Source organism: Natator depressus, chromosome 9, assembly GCF_965152275.1.
Source record: "Natator depressus isolate rNatDep1 chromosome 9, rNatDep2.hap1, whole genome shotgun sequence".
NCBI classification, from domain to species: domain Eukaryota; kingdom Metazoa; phylum Chordata; order Testudines; family Cheloniidae; genus Natator; species Natator depressus.
Genome location: NC_134242.1, coordinates 57,608,077 through 57,631,480, shown reverse-complemented (window position 1 = coordinate 57,631,480; position 23,404 = coordinate 57,608,077). Strand labels below are relative to the sequence as shown.

Genomic DNA, 23,404 nt, shown 5'->3' with positions numbered 1-23,404 from the left:
ACTGAAACAATGAAGCCATTGCAAAGCTGGAGCTTTTTAGACTACAGGTTGCAGAAAAGGAGAGAGAAACATGGGCGGCGAGTCCTATTCCTGGCCTGGGCCTGGCTCCGGCAATGTCTGAGGCCAGGTCTCTCCCTCGGCCCTGCCTTCCACCCTGCGTGCCCCCGCCCCGCACATCCCCCGGGCCATTTAAAACAGCCCAGGGTCCCCACTCACCACCGGCAGCGCAGCCGAGCTGGGCGGCTTCCTGCCTGCTCGCTCCATGTGGCTGCCGCCCCCTCCCTGCAGCCCCTGGGCAGGATGGGTCTGTGTCCCACCCCAAGCGCCCCTGCAGCCAATAGGAAGCTGCAGGGGCAGTGCCTGGGGGTAGCAGCACATAGAGACTCCCGACCTGCTCTGCCTGGGAGCCCCAGGTAAGCGCTGCACCCCCGCTTTGGTCCCCAAACTCCCTCCCAGAGCCTGCACACCCTCCCATCCCCAAGATCCCTCCAAGAGCCTGCACTCCTGCCCAGAGCCAGCACCCAAACTCTGTCCCAGAGCCTGCACCCCTCACCCCCTCCTACACCCCCACCCCTTGCCCAAGCCAAGAGCTTACACCCAAGCTCCCTTCCAGAGCCTGCACCCCATCCCTCCACACACCCTCCCATCCCCAAGCTCCCTCCCAGAGCCTGCACCCAAGCCCTCTGCACTCCCTCCCAGAGCCTGCACCTAAACTCCTTCCCAGAGCCTGCACCCCTCACCCACTCCTGCACCCCCAGAGCCTGCACCCAGCACCCAAACTCCATCCCAGAGCCCCTCCCCCACCCAAATTTCCTCCCAGAGCCCAACCTCTCACCTGTCCTGCACCCCAATCCCCTGCCCCAGCCCAGGGCCTGCACCCCAGACCTCCTTCCTCCCACCCAAACTCCCTCCCAGAGCCTTAGGCAAGTGTGGGGTGCAGTTTGCGGGGGACGGAGTTTGGGGGGGGTGGGTTCTGAGCATCATCAAAATTTCTACAAACCTGCCACTGCTGATCAGAGACTATTGGAACTGAAAGACCTGGAGATAAAGGAGAAGCGGGAGGAAAGAGAAAGAGAGCGAAAAACACCAACTGGACCTGCTAGAGAAGCAGCACCAGAACACACCGACCCCAGTGATTCCCATCACTCCAAAAATCCACAATTTGGAACAATTTATGTCCTGCATACAAGGAGACAGATAATATTGCCGAATATCTGACTACCTTTGAAAGGCTGTGTGCAGTGCAGGAGATCCCTGCTGCCAAGAGAATTCTTACCCTGATTGCAAAATTAACTGGTAAAGCTCTGAATGTATTCAATGAAATGCCTCTTGAGGATGCTGTAGACTATTGTAAATTTAAAAACACTGTTTTGCAAAGGTTTCAGATTACCTCTGAAACACAGAGTTAAATTTAGGAATCTTGAGAGGGATACTGGTATGAGTAATGGGGAATATGTGAACAAAATGAAAGATTTGACGGGAAAGTGGGTGAGGAGCAAAGGTGTTACAAGCCTTGAGGGAATGTTGGATCTTGTTGCTCAAGAGCATTTCCTAGGCATATGTAAGGCGGATGTAAAGCAGTGTCTATGGGACAAAGCTGTGAGTCTGTGGATGGAGATGGCGTCTCTAGCTGATGCCTTTGAACAGACCCAGGCATCTATTGAAAACAGCACTGACAGAGGTGTTTAAAGCTGGTGGGAAAGGAAGATCCCATTTTATCCCTATCAAGAGGGAGGGAGGCTGGGTACTCACCTCCCCAAAACTATACCTCTAACCCTCATCCCAAACCTCCTGTAAAAACAGAAGAGCCCAAAAGATGCTATCAGTGTAATTCCACTGATCATCTGAGAAATAAATGCCCTGTGCTAGGAGGAAGCAGGCAACCAATAGCTCATGTTAGTTCTGCTGTCCTCAACACAGAGCCCCCCCCCAAGCAATTGAACCCTATCGTATTGATTTTGTGATATTAGCCTCTGCAGAACCAGAATGTAGCACGTTAAGGTTGTCAGAATTAATGGCAGGGAGTACTTGGGGTAGAGGAAATACAGGACCCAGATCTCTCTGATTAAGCAGAGTGTGGTCCCAAAGGCTAGTATGTTACCTTGCCAAATGGCAGAGATTGTGGGGGTGGGCGAAAGCAGATTCCTTGTACCACTAGCTAAAATCCATGTGGTGTGGGAAGGTTTGGAAAGCGTTTTGACTGTAGGGGTAATGGAACACCTCCTAGTTGACCTGCTTCTTGGTAATGATTTTTCCATGTAGCTCAGGTTAAAGTATTTGCCTGCAGCAGGAGGGAGTTTCATGCTGGGACCCCAAGGGAAAGGGTAAGGTCTCAGGAACTGCTGAGGGAATTGGATTCCTCTGCAGCAGGGGGAAGCCACATACTTCCAGGTGTGAGTGGTTGAGACCAGCTCCTGCATTGCAGCTACAGGCAACACCACATTAGGAAAAGATGGGATGTAATGGCTGCCAGGGAGAGAATTGTCCAGGTAGTTAGCTACCAGCAAGTTGCAGATGAACCAGAGACAGCCCCCACTCTAGGGAGCATAGGGAAATATGTCCCAAAGGGGAGTCCAGAGAAGGGGGAGGGAGTCTCAGAAACCACTGAGGTGGGTGAGGATCCCTGCGACTCTGTAACACAGAGAAGCAGCGTGCTTCCAAGTATGGGAGGAGCTGAGACTAGCTCCTTTCCAGCAGAAGACAACACGAGAAGTCTGCTGCTTGCCAGGGGCTAAGATTCGCGATGTGACGGAGAGACTGCAGAGACTCATCAAGCCCTCGGATCGCTACCCCTTCCTGCTTCTCCACATGGGCACCAATGATACTGCCAAGAATGACCTTGAGCAGATCACTGCGGACTACGTGGCCCTGGGAAGAAGGATAAAGGAGTTTGAGGCGCAAGTGGTGTTCTCGTCCATCCTCCCCGGGGAAGGAAAAGGCCTGGGTAGGGACCGTCGAATCGTGGAAGTCAATGAATGGCTACGCAGGTGGTGTCGGAGAGAAGGCTTTGGATTTTTTGACCATGGGATGGTGTTCCATGAAGGAGGAGTGCTGGGCAGAGACGGGCTCCACCTTACGAAGAGAGGGAAGAGCATCTTTGCGAGCAGGCTGGCTAACCTAGTGAGGAGGGCTTTAAACTAGGTTCACCGGGGGAAGGAGACCAAAGCCCTGAGGTAAGTGGGAAAGCGGGATACCGGGAGGAAACACAGGCAGGAACGTCTGTGAGGGGAGGGCTCCTGCCTCATACTGAGAATGAGGGGCGATCAGCAGGTTATCTCAAGTGCTTATATACGAATGCACAAAGCCTTGGAAACAAGCAGGGAGAACTGGAGGTCCTGGTGATGTCAAGGAATTATGACGTGATTGGAATAACAGAGACTTGGTGGGATAACTCACATGACTGGAGTACTGTCATGGATGGTTATAAACTGTTCAGAAAGGACAGGCAGGGCAGAGAAGGTGGGGGAGTAGCACTGTATGTAAGGGAGCAGTATGAATGCTCAGAGCTCAGGTACGAAACTGCAGAAAAACCTGAGTGTCTATGGATTAGGTTTAGAAGTGTGAGCAACAAGAGTGATGTAGTGGTGGGAGTCTGCTATAGACCACCGGACCAGGGGGATGAGGTGGATGAGGCTTTCTTCCGGCAACTCGCAGAAGCTACTAGATCGCACGCCCTGGTTCTCATGGGAGACTTCAATTACCCTGATATCTGCTGGGAGAGCAATACAGCGGTGCATAGACAATCCAGGAAGTTTTTGGAAAGCGTAGGGGACAATTTCCTGGTGCAAGTGCTAGAGGAGCCAACTAGGGGGGGAGCTTTTCTTGACCTGCTGCTCACAAACCGGGAAGAATTAGTCGGGGAAGCAAAAGTGGATGGGAATCTGGGGAGCAGTGACCATGAGTTGGTCGAGTTCAGGATCCTGACTCAGGGAAGAAAGGTAAGCAGCAGGATACGGACCCTGGACTTCAGGAAAGCAGACTTCAACTCCCTCAGGGAACGGATGGGTAGGATCCCCTGGGGGACTAACATGAAGGGGAAAGGAGTCCAGGAGAGCTGGCTGTATTTCAAGGAATCCCTGTTGAGGTTACAGGAACAAACCACCCCGATGAGTCAAAAGAATAGTAAATATGGCAGGCGACCAGCTTGGCTTAATGGTGAAATCCTAGCGGATCTTAAACGTAAAAAAGAAGCTTACAAGAAGTGGAAGGTTGGACATATGACCAGGGATGAGTGTAAAAATATTGCTCGGGCATGTAGGAATGAAATCAGGAGGGCCAATTCGCAGCTGGAGCTGCAGCTAGCAAGAGATGTCAAGAGTAACAAGAAGGGTTTCTTCAGGTATGTTGGCAACAAGAAGAAAGCCAAGGAAAGTGTGGGCCCCTTACTGAATGAGGGAGGCAACCTAGTGACAGAGGATGTGGAAAAAGCTAATGTACTCAATGCTTTTTTTGCCTCTGTCTTCACGAACAAGGTCAGCTCCCAGACTGCTGCGCTGGGCGTCACAGCATGGGGAGTAGATGGCCAGCCCTCAGTGGAGAAAGAGGTGGTTTGGGACTATTTAGAAAAGCTGGACGTGCACAAGTCCACGGGGCCGGATGAGTTGCATCCAAGAGTGCTAAAGGAATTGGCGGCTGTGATTGCAGAGCCACTGGCCATTATCTTTGAAAACTCGTGGCGAACGGGGGAAGTCCCGGATGACTGGAAAAAAGCTAATGTAGTTCCAATCTTTAAAAAAGGGAAGGAGGAGGATCCTGGGAACTACAGGCCAGTCAGCCTCACCTCAGTCCCCGGAAAAATCATGGAGCAGGTCCTCAAAGAATCAATCCTGAAGCACTTAGAGGAGAGGAAAGTGATCAGGAACAGTCATCATGGATTCACCAAGGGAAGGTCATGCCTGACTAATCTAATCGCCTTCTATGATGAGATTACTGGTTCTGTGGATGAAGGGAAAGCAGTGGATGTATTGTTTCTTGACTTTAGCAAAGCTTTTGACACCGTCTCCCACAATATTCTGGTCAGCAAGTTAAAGAAGTATGGGCTGGATGAATGGACTATAAGGTGGGTAGAAAGTTGGCTAGATTGTCGGGCTCAGCGGGTAGTGATCAATGGCTCCATGTCTAGTTGGCAGCCGGTGTCAAGTGGAGTGCCCCAGGGGTCGGTCGTGGGGCCGGTTTTGTTCAATATCTTCATAAATGATCTGGAGGATGGTGTGGATTGCACCCTCAGCAAATTTGCGGATGATACTAAACTAGGAGGAGTGGTAGATACGCTGGAGGGCAGGGATAGGATACAGAGGGACCTAGACAAATTGGAGGATTGGGCCAAAAGAAATCTGATGAGGTTCAATAAGGATAAGTGCAGAGTCCTGCACTTAGGACGGAAGAACCCAATGCACCGCTACAGACTAGGGACCGAATGGCTAGGCAGCAGTTCTGCGGAAAAGGACCTAGGGGTTATAGTGGACGAGAAGCTGGATATGAGTCAGCAGTGTGCCCTTGTTGCCAAGAAGGCCAATGGCATTTTGGGATATATAAGTAGGGGCATAGCAAGCAGATTGAGGGACGTGATCGTTCTCCTCTATTCGACATTGGTGAGGCCTCATCTGGAGTACTGTGTCCAGTTTTGGGCCCCACACTACAAGAGGGATGTGGATAAATTGGAGAGAGTCCAGCGAAGGGCAACAAAAATGATTAGGGGTCTGGAACACATGACTTATGAGGAGAGGCTGAGGGAACTGGGATTGTTTAGTCTGCAGAAGAGAAGAATGAGGGGGGATTTGATAGCTGCTTTCAACTACCTGAGAGGTGGTTCCAGAGAGGATGGTTCTAGACTATTCTCAGTGGTAGAAGAGGACAGGACAAGGAGTAATGGTCTCAAGTTGCATTGGGGGAGGTTTAGGTTGGATATTAGGAAAAACTTTTTCACCAAGAGGGTGGTGAAACACTGGAATGTGTTACCTAGGGAGGTGGTAGGATCTCCTTCCTTAGAAGTTTTTAAGGTCAGGCTTGACAAAGCCCTGGCTGGGATGATTTAATTGGGGATTGGTCCTGCTTTGAGCAGGGGGTTGGACTAGATGACCTCCTGAGGTCCCTTCCAACCCTGATATTCTATGATTCTATGTCCTCAGGAGCAGGGGCAGGAGAGGTATTGTCAGTAATAAAGGAAACTGTTCCAGTTGTTAGCTGGCAGAGTTTTGCTGATGAACAAGGGACAGACAGTATAGGGTGTTACACCTTCCTCAGAAGCATCTGTCAGAAGCATCTTTCACTGGTCCCAGTAGGAGACAGGGTGCCGGGCTGGAAGACATTGGTTTATTCCAGCAGGATAAATCTGTGTTTCTCTGACTAGCACAATCAAAAATGGGTTTGACTCCTGGCAGGGTGGGGGCAAGGCAAACAGTTAGTGGACTGGTAACTCCAGGAGTTACTTTGTAACTCATTTACACTAGTAACTTTCCAGAATGGAGGGCTAGTTCGCCAAATGGTACAGCTCACACTGAGCTTGGGGGGTCTGAGCAATAAACCTTGTGAGGCACTGTCCTCTCTCTCTACAGAAACGGATGCAAATCAATATCCTGCAAAAGGCTGCGGGTCTGGCTACACTGCAGTCAGAGGTGTGACTGCAGCACGTGTAGACAGACCCAAGCTAGCCCTGGTCTAGCTAGCTCCAGTGACAATAGCAAGGAAGTTGCGGCAGCATGGGCAGCAGCATGGGCTGTCCAACTCCACCCAGGACCCTGGGTATGTTACTTGAGTGGCTAGCCCACGCTGATGCGCCTTCACTGCTATTGCTGTTGGAACTAGCTAGATTAAAGTCAACTTGGGTCTGTCTACATGTGCCACAGCCGCCCCCTGATTGCAGTGTGCAGACACCCTAAGGGAAGGGGGCCAGGAAAGGGGTGGCCATGGAGTTCCAACAAGTGGCAGCTACATTTTGGATGTGGCTTCAATGGCCAGCCTACACCAGAGGAGCACTAATGGGCATAAAGGGAGCGCACAGTGCTGCAGGCTCTTCGCCAAGTGCCCCCTAACGTGTCCATGTCTCCCGGCACACTAAAGCAAGAGAGACAGAGTGGAATGTGACTCTCTGCCCACACCCTCTCCACAGAGCACTGTGCACGTGCTCAGAGAATTCACGTACCCCAGAGGTGGGCAAACATTTCCAGAGAGCTAGTAAAAATCATCAGATCTTCATGGAGCCTGGACAGCCTCGGCCCACGGTACCAGCCACCTGCAGTGAACAAGGGGACATGGTCTTACTGGCTAGGGTACAGGGATGAGGCGCTTCTCAACGCCCTCATCCACTTTGTGGACTTGAACCTTCACCTGTCACCACACATCTGCCAACTTTCACTCCCACCCCTCCCTCCTCGGCTCTGCTCCTCCCAGGCACTCGGCACGTCTCTCTTCCATGATCCTCGCCATCCCATCCCTAAGTTCTTCCTGTCCACACTCAGTGCCTTCCGTTGTCTGCGTTCCCACTCTTTGCTCCCCCACTACCGTCTCTCTCTCCTCCATGCCATGTTCCAAACCTTCTGCTCTAGCTCCTCCTAGTCTTCCTTTGCTCCTTGCCACTTCTCTGCCCTTTGGATCTGTTCTTCCCTTAACTCTTCCATAGTCTGCTCCCCTTTGCTATGTTCTGTGGTACCCCTCCTCTGTGGGTCTCAGTGCTTCTCCTCTCTGCTCACTTCTCCTGGCTGGTCTGTGTCTATCTGTCATCTCCCCTCCAGAGACCCCATGTTATTGCCAAACCATTTGGCCACATCCTCTAGATCTCACTCCTGGTTTTGCAACCTTGGTTTTGCTCATGAAAAAATGTTACAAAGCTAAGTATGTGTGGAGGCAGTGCAGGGGGAAGAGTTCTCTTCCCAGTCCTCGTTAGCCTTCCACCAGCTGCCTTTTCTCTAATTCATCTGCCATTGCATGAACTCCCAGTGCAACCTGACTGCCACTGCTACCGTGTAGGGTGCTACAAATACACCAAAGAGACAGGCCTCACAGAGCAATTCCACTTCTCTTTTGCCACTGGCAAAATGTATCCTGCAGTGTTGGGCTGGGATCCTAGTCCACACCCAGATAACTATGGGGACTGAAACCTGCCCTTAGTCAAGGAGAAGGTGGAGTCCCCAGGAAGAGCTGGGGTCCATTGGGAGAGTGTGTGATACCGAGGAGAGAACAAACCTGGTGTGACGGTGCCCCCCATAAGGCTTTCTGGAAATATGCTTTTGAATGTGTATATATGACATAACTAGAATATGTTTTATGCTACATATGCCATGTAACATATCTCTGTAGAGGTTATGATCTACTGAATCTATTAATCCTATTTGTATGCATGTATCATTTTTGTATTCAAAGTTATGAATATTGGCTGTATACTTGTCTGATTTTAAATAACCTTAGTAAGACCTTTGGTCAACTTCTTTAGAAAGGAATTTGCAAAGTTAAGTGCCCAATCAAGAAGCATTTAACGAACAATGGATGTTGGAAGGCTCCAATCCACATAAGAAGTTTTCCTGGAGACATTCAAGATACCATGTGGGCTGCTTGTAAAAAATACTGAGTCATGCATGGACATGTGACTTGCCCAGGTGACTCCAAAACTCCATCTTTGAGCTGGACTTTGCATAGGAGAGAGGAGGGGGTGTCCACCCACAAGAGAAAGTCTATTTAAACCGCGGGGAGACCCCTCCATTTTGTATTGAGCTGGCTAAAGAGAGCCTCTCCACCCCCAAGGATATCTGAAAGAAACTGGAACAAAGGACAGTAACTGCATGGGGTGTGAGTGATTGCTGGACCCAGACTAGAAGGAGACTAGTCTGTAAAAGGAAGCTTACTGGGTGAGGATTTTATCTGTATTCAGTTTTATTACTGCACTAGACTTAGACTTGTGTGTTTTATTTTATTTTGCTGGGTAATTCACTTTGTTCTGTTTGTTACTACTTGGAACCTACTTTCTCTATTTAATAAAATCACTTTTTACTTATTAATTAACCCAGGGTGTGTATTAATGCCTTGTGGGGGGAGGGAAACAGCTGTGCATCTCTCTCTCTCAGAGTTATAGAGGGCAAACAATTTATGAGTTTACCCTGTATAAAGCTTATACAGGGTAAAAAGGATTTATTTGGGGTTTGGACCCCATTGGGAGTTGGGCATATGAGTGTTAAAGACAGGCACACTTCTGTAAGCTGCTCTCAGTTAAGCTTGCGTTTGTAGGACGTGGTTCAGACCTGGGTCTGTGTATGTGGCTGGCAAGTGTGTCTGATACTCCAGAACCCTGCCTGGCTGTCCCAAGCTGGCAAGAAAGGCAGGGGCAGAAGTAGTCTTGGTACATCAGGTGGCAGCCCCAAGGGGGTTTCTGTGATCCAACCCGTCACACCCGGTGAATGAATTCCCAGTGGAGAGGGGCTGCTACAGGGCAGAGCGGGGTCTAGCAAGAGCATTGATGGAACAGCATTAAGAAATAAAAGACTGAATGAGCCATCCTAGTGAACAGCACTGCACTGAACTGCCTGCATAACCAGGCCGGGGTGCTCAAAGTAATTTCCCACACCCAGGAGACACAGAGGCTGTGTGCCTAAATAAAGGAATAGAGCCCTCCTTCTGTTGCACATCTAGGATAGGCAGATGAACTGGATCTCTGTGACCCCCTGTGACCATCAGCCTGGTCCATGAAGGGAAAAGGCCCTGATTTAGATTTCTGCTTCCCTTTCTCTGGGCTCAGACTGCATTCCTCATGGAGGGTAGAAGTGCCTGGCTCAGGGACTTCCCCCTTCACTGCGATGCAGGAGCCAGATTTTGGGCAAACCTTCTAGCGCACAGCCTGTGTGAGAGGAGCCAGCCTGGCACATCACATACATGCGGTCCCCAGCCAGCCAGGAAACCCCACCCGGACACTCAAACAAGAGCCTTTCTTAGCCCACACAGCACAGCCCCAGGGGAACAGCAAGTGTTTACCATGTGTGTAGTCGGAGAGCGAGAAGGGGTCTGGGGAATCCTGGCCCACCTCCTCGAGCAGCTGCCTTGGCACTGTAATGAGAAAGGAGACTGCACTGAAAGGGCAGCTCATGTAGAACTGCTGGGATGGGGGTAGCAGCCAGGGATGGAGAGGAGACATGAGGGCTGCACAGGTACCTCAGGTGAGGGGTGTATGGACAGATCAGGACCAACCACCACTGCCAGAAATGTACATACAAAATATTTCCCTGTGTCAAAGCAGTGGGCAAGGAAACAGCACAGGTGCCAGCCTCAGGCTGACCAGGGGAATTCTGTGGGTCAAGGAGGGAGAGGCCAGGTTGGGTAAATAGTGTCCTTGGCCTTGACCACCAAAGACATGAGTTCAGTGAGTCACGTGTCATCCTCGTCTGTAGTGGGCAGAGAGCAGACCCCGGGCTGAAATAGCAGGGGGGCTACTGGCAGGACGGAGGCACATTGGTAGAGTTGTACAAAGGTCCCAGGGGGTGCTGCAGGTCAGGAGGCTGGCATGTGGTACAGCCATGGGGGCAGAGGCAGCTTGCACAGAACCTGCCCATGCCCTGGCTGGTTGGATATTAATCTTGCTTTCATGGGCCCTTAGATCCTTACAGTTTGCTACTTACAAAGAAAGACAAAAATATTTCCTCTAATGGGGAGCTTTGAGGATTCACTTTCTGTCTGTATCTGTGCACCCTGAAGCTTCCCATCTCCCCACTCCCCACCTGCATGCACATGGTTAAAGATCCATGCCCCAAGAGGAGAAGACAGAGCAACAGCTGCTCAGCATCTGTCCTGTTTCTCAGGGGCTCGGCTTTGTGGCCATTTCTATAGTTCTCAGCCTGCTGCTGACAGAATGCACAAGCATCTCTCAAGGCAGGAGACATGGCACCACTCTCATCTAAACTGATCCTGCCCAGCAGCCTCAACAGCTACGCTAGTGGCTTGCTAGGCCAACGGGTGCCCTTAGTCCTCAAGACACCTCTGCTCTCTGGAATCTGTGTTGTACATCGTAAAGCACTTGCTGGAGTCCTTCCAGCCCTCCCCAGTGCAGTGTCAGGGTGACTGGGGACTCTTACCACATGTATAGGAGACCCTCAGCTGTTTCTTCACGCCAGGGAAGCAGGGGTCACCAAAGGTGGCCTTGTTAGCTGAGATGGTACAGTTCTCCTTCCTGTGACACTTCCGAGAGACTCTCCTCAAGGCATCAGGAGCTAAGCACTCTGGAAATATAGATCAGGTGGTCACCAGGCTGTGGCACCTGCATTCCCAGCAGCAGGCAGAAAAGCTTAGAAATTGCTTCTGGAAACCATGTAACCCAAAGCCAGACTTGGTCTGTAATATCCCATTCAAATGCACCACGTAGGAGTGTACATGAATGAGCACATAGTGGTGACCTTGTCAGGAGTGCATGCCTCCCTGCCCACTGAGCAGGGAGTTAGCTGTGAGGGAAGGTTGCATGTATTGTGTCCATGTGGCTGATTATATGCATACATCCTCAGCCCATATGGCAGTGAGCTGGCTGAGAGACTGCGTATCCCAGCGCCCATGCCTGGGTGACAGTCACCTATCCCCAGCAATAGGCTGGGAACGTGCATGTCTCGATGCCCACACAGCAGTGATACAGCTGTGCCCAACGTAACGTCTCTGACAGCGTAATGACTTATTAAGAACATAAGAGCGGCCACACTGGGTCAGACCAATGGTCCATCCAGCCCAGTGTCCCGTCTTCCAACAGTGGACAGTGCCATGTGCTTCAAAGGGAGTGAACTGAACAGGGTAGTTACCGAGTAATCCATTCTCAGTCCATGCCCAGCTTCTGTCAATCAGAGGCTAGGGATACCCAGAACATGGGGTTGCATCCCTGACCATCTTGGCTAATAGCCATTGATGGACCTATCCTCCAGGAACTTATCTAGTTCTTTTTTTAACCCAATTACACTTTTGGCCTCCACAACATCCCCTGGTAATGAGTTCCAGATTCTTCAATGTGAAAGGGGCCCAGCCAGATTTCTAGTTCACACCTTCCCAACATACCTACATTGGGTCCAGTCCTGTTTGCAGAGTCACACTCTGGTTTGCCCCTCATGGATCTGCCATAGCTTGCAGAGTAAATTGCTAGGATGGATTTAGCCCTGCACTGCAGCCTCAGCTTGTCATTCTCACATACGGTCTTAATGCGGTGGTTAGCTGGGAAACAACATTACACAGTATTCTGTTGCAGCATTAACAGCTAGGCCTTTACCATTCCAAAAGTCAGAGAGCAAATTTTATGCAGTCCTCTCTGAAGTGGCAGCTCTGAGCTCTTCCCATTTGGCCTAAAAGCATCCCTTCCCAATCAATATATAAAACACCTAACAAGAAGAAACCAAGAGACTGAGCAATTCCCTTTGCTGTCGTCTCGGCAACTGGTGAATGTACTAGCTATTTGTTAGCATTTGCTTAAACAATTTGACAGATATTTTTCATCCTATGGGATTTTTGCAAACTGTTTGCTTTGACTATTTATCTGTGTCACCTAAATCACATGGCATAGTTTAGGCTCCCTAATGGAGATCATTGTCTTCCTGTGTGATTTCACAGCACATTGTCCAAAAGGGCCTGATCTGGACTGAGGCCTTGGAATGCTACTGCAAGACAAGAAAAAAAATTATAATCTCCTTCTCTCTCCAGGAGTAGGATGATCTGTCCAGGAGACAGGTGGGGTTAATTGACAATGGCTCGACAAAGACAATGAATCCCCTTTTTGCCTCTGGTACACTTATAGTGCTGACTGCACCAATAGTCTATGGAAAAACCAGAGAGGATGCTAAGTGACACCCTCCTTTGCACTTTAAAGCCATTTGCAGAACTCACCTGGTCTGCACTTGTATGAAACTATTAGGTACTTGCGTGTCCCGGGACACGGGTCTGGCCCAAACACTGGGCTATGCACAGAGAACTGGCACCAGCGCTGGTCCTGGCACTCATCCAGAAGTTTCTGTGGAGGGGCAGGGGCAGATGGGGAGACAGACATGAATTTAACATTAGAAATCCTGAGGCCACATTGGCATACCCTAGAATACCTCTATAATAAGAAAGCCAAGCAAAGTGCACGTAGCCCTGGTGACAGGGACCTGCTGCTGCTACTCCCAAGCTCTACATTGCTAGCAAAGCATCAGACTGCAACAACTACGCAAGTGCTGCCTTCTATAGCTGACCGTTTCCTCCATAAGAACCTTTCAAACCATTTTAAAAACTGCCAAGCCAGCAATCTCCTCTTGACAAGACAGTACCCAGTGGAGCACACTGGATGATCACAATGGCTTTTGAATCTCTTACAATGAAATATCACTTTAGTTCAATTGCTCCCACTGACTCCCCTCCTTTTTCAGGCTGTTTAATATATTGTCCTGGTGGCTGCCACATTTGAAAGAGGCCACCCTGACTTCCTTCTGTCTTCACTTCATCTCAGGACATACAGCCACATCTCTCTGGGAATGACACAAATCATGATGTTTACAGCCTACCCATATTTGTATCAGGAGCTCTCCTCCTTAGTTTAGCTCTTTGAACCTTTCCTCAAATCGCCTTCCACTTCTCCCCACACTCCTTCTTGGGCTTGACTATGATTTGTGCTGGTCAGGGTTGGCCATACTGCCCTGTGATGAGCAGTGTGACCACAGGCCTTTGTATAAAGCTAAACCAAAGGAGACATGCATAACACCCAACACACACAGTGGTAAGGAGTGATCCGATCTTGATTGACAAGGTCAATTCTAAGAAATCCTGCAGGCCCAGTCTGGTGTCAGGGCCATCTACTGAGCACAGAGCTCCTCTCCCCAACTCTGCTGCTCCCTGCTAAATTCTAAGCCTCTCATTGATCCAGGAAGGGCCGGCCCAATCCCATTCTGGGCCAGCCACTCTCACAGCAGGAAGAAGATGTAAAGAGACAGGAAACTATTTTTAATGTACTTAACTCCAGGTGGCCTCCCTGGCTGCTCTCTTGCTGGGCCTCTCCCTCCGTGGTGGGTCTATTCTCCCGCTGATCCTTATCTAAGGATGTTCTTCCTCTTCACGCCACCACCTGACAGTATGGCTTTGGCCAAGGGGTAGGAGCAGATAGTTGCAACTCCTAGCTGTAAAGTGGGCTAGATCTGCTATCACCCCTAGATCTCTTTTAGGATTACTGCTTGGGACTCTTTTAGGACTGCAATGGGTACCCACATGGCCCCACAGTATGCCAACATTTTTATGGCTGACTTAGAACACTTCCTCAGCTCTCATCCCCTTATACCCCTACTGTACTTGCTCCACATTGATGACATCTTCATCATCTGGACCCATGGGAAGGAGACCCTTGAGGAATTCCACCAAGATTTCAACAATTTCCACCCCAGCATCAACCTCAGCCTGGACCAGTCCACACAAGAGGTCCGCTTCCTAGACACTACAGTGCTAATAAGCGATGGTCATATAAACACCACCCTATACCGGAAACCTACTGACCGCTATACTTACCTACATGCGTCCAGTTTCATCCAGACCACATCACACGATCCACTGTCTACAGCCAAGCTCTACGATACAACCGCATTTGCTCCAATCCCTCAGACAGAGACAAACACCTACAGGATCTCTATCAAGCATTCTTAAAACTACAGTACCCGCCTGGTGAAGTGAAAAAACAGATTGACAGAGCCAGAAGGGTACCCAGAAGTCACCTACTACAAGACAGGCCCAACAAAGAAAGTAACAGAATGCCACCAGCCGTTACCTACAGCCCCCAACTAAAACCTCTCCAGTGCATCATCAAGGATCTACAACCTATCCTGAAGGATGATCCCACACTCTCATAGACCCTGGGGGACAGGCCAGTCCTTGCTTACAGACAGCCCCCCAACCTGAAGCAAATACTCTCCAGCAACTACAAACCACACAACAAAAACACCAATCCAGGAACCAAACCCTGGTGCCAACTCTATCCACATATTTATTCAAGGTACACCATCATAGGACCTAACCACATCAGCCAGACCATCAGAGGCTCGTTCACCTGCACATCTACCAATGTGATATATGCCATCAAGTGCCAGCAATGCCCCTCTGCCATGTACATTGGCCAAACCGGACAGTCTCTACGCAAAAGAATAAATGGACACAAATCAGACGTCAAGAATTATAACATTCAAAAACCAGTCGGAGAACACTTCAGCCTCCCTGGACACTCAATTACAGTCCTAAAAGTGGCAATTCTTCAACAAAAAAACGTCAAAAACAGACTCCGACCTGAAACTGCAGAATTGGAATTAATTTGCAAACTGGACACCATCAGATTAGGCCTGAATAAAGACTGGGAATGGTTGGGTCATTACAAAACCTAAACCTAATTTCCCCAATACTAATTTCTCCCTACTGTTACTCACACCTTCTTTCAGAGTAACAGCTGTGTTAGTCTGTATTCGTAAAAAGAAAAAAGAAAAGGAGTACTTGTGGCACCTTAGAGACTAACCAGTTTATTTGAGCATGAGCTTTCGTGAGCTACAGCTCACTTCATCGGATGCATAGCATATCGTGGAAACTGCAGAAGACATTATATACACACAGAGACCATGAAACAAAACTTCCTCCCACCCCACTGTCCTGCTGCTAACAGCTTATCTAAAGTGATCATCAAGTGATCATCAAGGAAGGCCATTTCCAGCACAAATCAAGGTTTTCTCACTCTTCCCCCCCCCCCCCCACACACACAGACACACATACAAACTCACTCTCCTGCTGGTAATAGCCCATCCCTCTTTGAAACCTCTCTTTATAATGCGCATGATAATCAAGGTGGGTCATTTCCAGCACTAATCCAGGTTTTCTCACCCCCCCCCCCCCACACACACACACCCCCTCCAAAAACCACACACACAAACTCACTCTCCTGCTGGCAATAGCTCATCTTACAATGTGCACAGCAATAATCCAAGTTTAACCAGAACGTCTTGGGGGGGGGGGGGGTTTGTAGGGAGAAAGGCCAGTCCTTGCCTACAGACAGCCCCCCAACCTGAAGCGAATACTCACCAACAACCACATACCACACAACAGAACCACTAACCCAGGAACCTATCCTTGCAACAAAGCCCGTTGCCAACTGTGCCCACATATCTATTCAGGGAACACCATCACAGGGCCTAACAACATCAGCCACACTATCAGAGGCTCGTTCACCTGCACATCCACCAATGTGATATATGCCATCATGTGCCAGCAATGCCCCTCTGCCATGTACATTGGTCAAACTGGACAGTCTCTACGTAAAAGAATAAATGGACACAAATCAGATGTTAAGAATTATAACATTCATAAACCAGTCGGAGAACACTTCAATCTCTCTGGTCACGCAATCACAGACATGAGGGTCGCTATCTTAAAGAAAAAAAAACTTCAAATCCAGACTCCAGCGAGAAACTGCTGAATTGGAATTCATTTGCAAATTGGATACTATTAATTTGGGCTTGAATAGAGACTGGGAGTGGCTAAGTCATTATGCAAGGTAGCCTATCTCCCCTTGTTTTTTTCCTACAAACCCCCCCCCCCCCCAAGACGTTCTGGTTAAACTTGGATTATTGCTGTGCACATTGTAAGATGAGCTATTGCCAGCAGGAGAGTGAGTTTGTGTGTGTGGTTTTTGGAGGGTGTGTGTGTGGGGGGGGGGTGGTGAGAAAACCTGGATTAGTGCTGGAAATGACCCACCTTGATTATCATGCGCATTATAAAGAGAGGTTTCAAAGAGGGATGGGCTATTACCAGCAGGAGAGTGAGTTTGTATGTGTGTCTGTGTGTGTGTGGGGGGGGGGGGGGGAAGAGTGAGAAAACCTTGATTTGTGCTGGAAATGGCCTTCCTTGATGATCACTTGATGATCACTTTAGATAAGCTGTTAGCAGCAGGACAGTGGGGTGGGAGGAAGTTTTGTTTCATGGTCTCTGTGTGTATATAATGTCTTCTGCAGTTTCCACGATATGCTATGCATCCGATGAAGTGAGCTGTAGCTCACGAAAGCTCATGCTCAAATAAACTGGTTAGTCTCTAAGGTGCCACAAGTACTCCTTTTCTTTTTTCTTTTCACACCTTCTTGTCAACTGTCTGAAATGGTTTCAGAGTAGCAGCCATGTTAGTCTGTATCCGCAAAAGAACAGGAGTACTTGTGGCACCTTAGAGACTAACAAGTTTATTAGAGCACAAGGTTTTGTGGGCGACAGCCCGCTTCATCGGATGCATAGAATGGAACATATAGTAAGAAGATACATATATATACATACAGAGAAAGTGGAAGTTGCCATACAAACTGTAAGAGGCTAATTAATTAAGATGAGCTATTATCAGCAGGAGAAAAAAAACTTTTGTAGTGATAATGAAGATGGGCCATTTAGACAGTTAACAAGAAGGTGTGAGGATACTTAACATAGGGAAATAGATTGAATATGTGTAATGACCCAGCCACTCCCAGTCTCTGTTCAAACCCAAGTTAATGGTATCTAGTTTGCATATTAATTCAAGCTCAGCAGTTTCTCGTTGGAGTCTGTTTTTGAAGCTTTTCTGTTGCAAAATTGCCACCCTTAAATCTTTTACTGAGTGGCCAGAGAGGTTGAAGTGTTCTCCTACCGGTTTTTGAATGTTATGATTCCTGATGTCAGATATGTGTCTATTTATTCTTTTGCATAGAAACTGTCTGGTTTGGCCAATGTACATGGCAGAGGGGCATTGCTGGCACATGATAGCATATATCACATTGGTAGATGTGCAGGTGAACAAGCCCCTGATGGCGTGGCTAATGTGATTAGGTCCTATGATGGTGTCACTTGAATAAATATGTGGACAGAGTTGGCATCAGGCTTTGTTGCAAGGATAGGTTCCTGGGTTAGTGTTTTTCTTGTGTGGTGTGTGGTTGCTGGAGAGTATTTGCTTCAGGTTGGGGGGCTGTCTATACGCGAGGACTGGTCTGTCTCCCAAGATCTGTGAGAGTGAAGGATCATAGAATATCAGGGTTGGAAGGGACCTCAGGAGGTCATCTAGTCCAACCCCTGCTCAAAGCAGGACCAATCCCCATCTAAATCATCCCAGCCAGGGCTTTGTCAAGCCAGGGCTTAAAAACTTCTAAGGAAGGAGATTCCACCACCTCCCTAGGTAACGCATTCCAGTGTTTCACCATCCTCCTAGTGAAAAAGTTTTTCCTAATATCCAACCTAAACCTCTCCCACTGCAACTTGAGACCATTACTCCTTGTTCTGTCATCAGCTACCACTGAGAACAGTCTAGATCCATCCTCTTTGGAACCCCCTTTCAGGTAGTTGAAAGCAGCTATCAAATCGCCCCTCATTCTTCTCTTCCGCAGACTAAACGATCCCAGTTCCCTCAGCCTCTCCTCATAAGTCATGTGTTCCAGTCCCCTAATAAATTTTGTTGCCCTCCGCTGGACTCTTTCCAATTTTTCCACATCCTTCTTGTAGTGTGGGGCCCAAAACTGGACACAGTACTCCAGATGAGGCCTCACCAATGTCGAATAGAGGGGAACGATCACGTCCCTCGATCTGCTGACAATGCCCCTACATATACATCCCAAAATGCCATTGGCCTTCTTGGCAACAAGGGCACACTGTTGACTCATATCCAGCTTCTCGTCTACTGTAACCCCTAGGTCCTTTTCTGCAGAACTGCTGCCGAGCCATTCGGTCCCTAGTCTGTAGTGGTGCATTGGATTCTTCCGTCCTAAGTGCAGGACTCTGCACTTGTCCTTGTTGAACCTCATCAGATTTCTTTTGGCCCAAACCTCTAATTTGTCTAGGGTCCTCTGTATCCTATACCTACCCTCCAGCATATCTACCTCTCCTCCCATTTAGTGTCATCTGCAAACTTGCTGAGGGTACAATCCACACCATCCTCCAGATCATTTATGAAGATATTGAACAAAACCGGCCCCACGACCGACCCTTGGGGCACTCCACTTGATACCGGCTGCCAACTAGACATGGAGCCATTGATCACTACCCGTTGAGCCCGACAATCTAGACAGCTTTCTATCCACCTTATAGTCCATTCATCCAGCCCATACTTCTTTAACTTGCTGGCAAGAATACTGTGGGAGACCATGTCAAAAGCTTTGCTAAAGTCAAGGAACAACACATCCACCGCTTCCCCCTCATCCACAGAGCCAGTTATCTCATCATAGAAGGCAATTAGATTAGTCAGGCATGACTTGCCCTTCGTGAATCCATGATGACTGTTCCTGATCACTTTCCTCTCCTCTAAGTGCTTCAGATTTGATTCCTTGAGGACCTGCTCCATGATTTTTCCAGGGACTAAGGTGAGGCTGACTGGCCTGTAGTTCCCAGGATCCTCCTCCTTCCCTTTTTTAAAGATGGGCACTACATTAGCCTTTTTCCAGTAGTCCGGGACTTCCCCCGATCGCCATGAGTTTTCAAAGATAATGGCCAATGGCTCTGCAATCACATCTGCCAACTCCTTTAGCACTCTCGGATGCAGCTCTTCCGGCCCCATGGACTTGTGCTCGTCCAACTTTTCTAAATAGTCCCAAACCACTTCTTTCTCCACAGAGGGCTGGTCACCTCCTCCCCATGCTGTGCTGCCCAGTGCAGTAGTCTGGGAGCTGACCTTGTTTGTGAAGACAGAGGCAAAAAAAGCATTGAGTACATTAGGTTTTTCCACAACCTCTGTCACTAGGTTGCCTCCCTCATTCAGTAAGGGGCCCATGCTTTCCTTGACTTTCTTCTTGTTCCTAACATACCTGAAGAAACCCTTCTTGTTACTCTTAACATCTCTTGCTAGCTGCAACTCCAGGTGTGATCTGGCCTTCCTGATTTCACTCCTGCATCCCCGAGCAATATTTTTATACTCTTCCCTGGTCATTTGTCCAATCTTCCACTTCTTGTAAGCTTCTTTTTTGTATTTAAGATCAGCAAGGATTTCACTGTTAAGCCAAGCTGGTCGCCTGCCATATTTACTATTCTTTCTACACATCGGGATGGTTTGTCCCTGTAACCTCAATAAGGATTCTTTAAAATACAGCCAACTCTCCTGGACTCCTTTCCCCCTCATGTTATTCTCCCAGGGGATCCTGCCCATCAGTTCCCTGAGGGAGTCAAAGTCTGCTTTTCTGAAGTCCAGGGTCCGTATTCTGCTGCTCTCCTTTCTTCCCTGTGTCAGGATCCTGAACTCGACCATCTCATGGTCACTGCCTCCCAGGTTCCCATCCACTTTAGCTTCCCCTACTAATTCTTCCCTGTTTGTGAGCAGCAGGTCAAGAAGAGCTCTGCCCCTCGTTGGTTCCTCCAGCGCTTGCACCAGGAAATTGTCCCCTACCCTTTCGTAAAACTTCCTGGATTGTCTGTGCACCACTGTATTGCTCTCCCAGCATATATCAGGGTGATTGAAGTCTCCCATGAGAACCAGGGCCTGTGGATCTAGTAATTTCTGTGAGTTGCCGGAAGAAAGCCTCGTCCACCTCATCCCCCTGATCTGGTGGTCTATAGCAGACTCCCACCACGACATCACCCTTGTTGCTCACATTTCTAAACTTAATCCAGAGACACTCAGGTTTTTCTGCAGTTTCATACTTGAGCTCTGAGCAGTCATACTCCTCCCTTACATACAGTGCAACTCCCCCACCTTTTCTGCCCTCCCTGTCCTTCCTGAACAGTTTATATCCATCCATGACAGTACTCCAGTCATGTGAGTTATCCCACCAAGTCTCTGTTATTCCAATCACATCATAATTCCTTGACTGTGCCAGGACTTCCAGTTCTCCCTGCTTGTTTCCCAGGCTTCTTGCATTTGTGTATAGGCACTTGAGATAACTCGCTGATTGTCCCTCTTTCTCAGTATGAGGCAGGAGCCCTCCCCTCACAGACGTTCCTGCCTGTGCTTCCTCCCGATATCCCACGTGTCCCCACTTACCTCAGGGCTTTGGTCTCCTTCCCCCGGTGAACCTAGTTTAAAGCCCTCCTCACTAGGTTAGCCAGCCTGCTTGCGAAGATGCTCTTCCCTCTCTTCGTTAGGTGGAGCCCGTCTCTGCCTAGCACTCCTCCTTCTTGGAACACCATCCCATGGTCAAAGAATCCAAAGCCTTCTCTCTGACACCATCTGTGGACCCTCTCGTTGACTTCCACGATTCAACGGTGTCTACCCAGGCTTTTCCTTCCCCGGGGAGGATGGACAAGAAGACCACTTGCGCCTCAAACTCCCTATCCTTCTTCCCAGAGCCACGTAGTCTGCAGTGATCCGCTCAAGGTCATTCTTGGCAGTATCATTGGTGCCCACGTGGAGAAGCAGGAAGAGGTACTGATCCGAGGGCTTGATGAGTCTCGGCAGTCTCTCTGTCACATTGTGAATCCTAGCTCCTGGAAAGCAGCAGACTTCTTGGTTTTCCTGGTCGGGGCGGCAGATAGATGACTCAGTCCCCCTGAGGAGAGAGTCCCTGACCACCACCACCCGCCTCCTTCTCTTGGGAGCGGTGGTCGTGGAACCCCCAACCCTAGGACAGTGCATCTCATGCCTTCCAATCGGCGGAGTCTCCTTCTGTTCCCTTCCCTCAGATGTATCATCTAGTCCACTCTCCGCATTAGTACCTGTGGAGAGAACATGAAAATGGTTACTTACCTGTATCTGCGTTGCTGGTACATGGACACTCCCCTTTCTTCTTCTGGAGGTCACATGCTGCCCATTTTTCAGGATAGGTTGTAAATCTTTGATGATGTGCTGGAGAGGTTTTAGTTGGCGGCTGAAGGTGACAGCTAGTGGCGTTCTGTTATTTTCTTTGTTGGGCCTGTCCTGTAGTAGGTAACTTCTGGGTACTCTTCTGGCTCTGTCAATCTGTTTTTTCACTTCAGCAGGTGGGTATTGTAGTTTTAAGAATGCTTGATAGAGATCTTGTAGGTGTTTGTCTCTGCCTGAGGGATTGGAGCAAATGTGGTTGTAATTTACAGCTTGGCTGTAGACGATGGATCTTGTGGTGTGTCCTGGATGGAAGCTGGAGGCATGTAGGTAAGTATAACGGTCAGTAGGTTTCTGGTATAGGGTGGTGTTTATGTGACCATTGGTTATTAGCACAGTAGTGTCTAGGAAATGGACCGCTTGTGTGGACTGGTCTAGGCTGAGGTTGATGGTGGGATGGAAATTGTTGAAATCATGGTGGAATTCCTCAAGGGCTTCTTTTCCATGGGTCCAGGGCCACTCTCATTACCACTTCAAAAATTATTTTTCCTCGCTTGGTATCCTGCTGTTAATTGATTTGTCTCATTAGACTGACCTCACACTTGGTAAAGCAACTCACATCTTTTTATGTATTTACACCTGCTCCTGTATTTTCCACTCTATGCATCTGATGAAGTGGGTTCTAGACCATGAAAGCTTATGCACAAATAAATTTGTTAGTCTCTAAGGTGCCAGAAGGACTCCTCGTTGTTTTTGCTTTCCAGACTTCACCCTCCCATTGAATATCTGCCCTTCAGATTATTTTTCCACAGAGATACTGGCCTGGATTATTCCAAATTTAATTTAATCTGGTTATTTTCTGCGAATATATTAAAACCATTTCACAAGGCCTTATCTGGAATACTGCATACTATTCTGGTCACCCCCATTCAGGAAAGATGCATTCAAACTGGAATCGGCGCTGAGAAGGGCTACAAGGATGATGAGGGGAAGGGAGGTCCAATTTCATGCAAGGAGGCTGGAAGAGCCGTGCTAAGCCAACATAGGTTTAGTGGGGAGATGGTTGTGCACTATAAATACATCAGGAGCAAACACCAGGGATGGAGGAGAGCTGTAGAAGCTAAAGGACAATGGTGGGCCAAGGACAAATGAGGATAAACTAGCCATGAATAAATCTAGGTTGGAAATTGGAAGAAGGCTTCTAATCATCAGAGGGAGGGGTTTAGAACAGCCTCCCAACAGGAGCAGTGGGAGCAGCAACCGAACTGGGATTAAGAGGGATCTTGATAAATTTATGACCGGACTATATGGTGGGGGTTACCAACAACAGCAGGAGACAGGGTGTGGTGACCCAGGAGCTCCCTTCCAGTCCTGCTTCATTGATCCAGTTCCTTTGTACTATTTCTCTGCCCTCACATACACAGCTCGTCTCAAGTTAAAACCATCTGCCGGTTCCATTAACCATGGTGTTTATTCCAACTTCTAGGCCAGTTTTCTCAACAGTTTTCAGGTTGGCGGTGCCTTCTTCAAAGTCAAACATTTTTACTATACCATAAATACTATTTACGATAAAAGTAAGAATAAAAAATGATAGCAATGTTACGCCTATAGAATTGATTGGTGTGTGTTTCAAGAGGTGGACACAGAATAGTTGACCTTGAAGTGTGCTGGGAGTGGGGGAGTGAGATTATCTTTGCTTGAGACTATAATAAAATTTCCAATGCTTCTTGACTCCTG

At 48.7% G+C, this 23,404-nt stretch overlaps 1 protein-coding gene across 1 annotated transcript in view; it reads right to left on the bottom strand.

Annotated features, from left to right (window-relative positions):
* LOC141993505 (protein eva-1 homolog C-like) overlaps window positions 1–23,404 on the bottom strand; it is a 54,594-nt gene that overhangs the window by 6,000 nt on the left and 25,190 nt on the right. The window contains exons 3-7 of the mRNA XM_074963048.1: window positions 12,829–12,952; window positions 12,010–12,162; window positions 11,052–11,195; window positions 9,958–10,029; window positions 7,142–7,231 (exon numbers count right to left, since the gene is read on the bottom strand). Of these exons, the coding sequence (XP_074819149.1) occupies window positions 7,142–7,231; window positions 9,958–10,029; window positions 11,052–11,195; window positions 12,010–12,162; window positions 12,829–12,952 (583 nt within the window). The remainder of the gene's footprint in view (window positions 1–7,141; window positions 7,232–9,957; window positions 10,030–11,051; window positions 11,196–12,009; window positions 12,163–12,828; window positions 12,953–23,404) is intronic.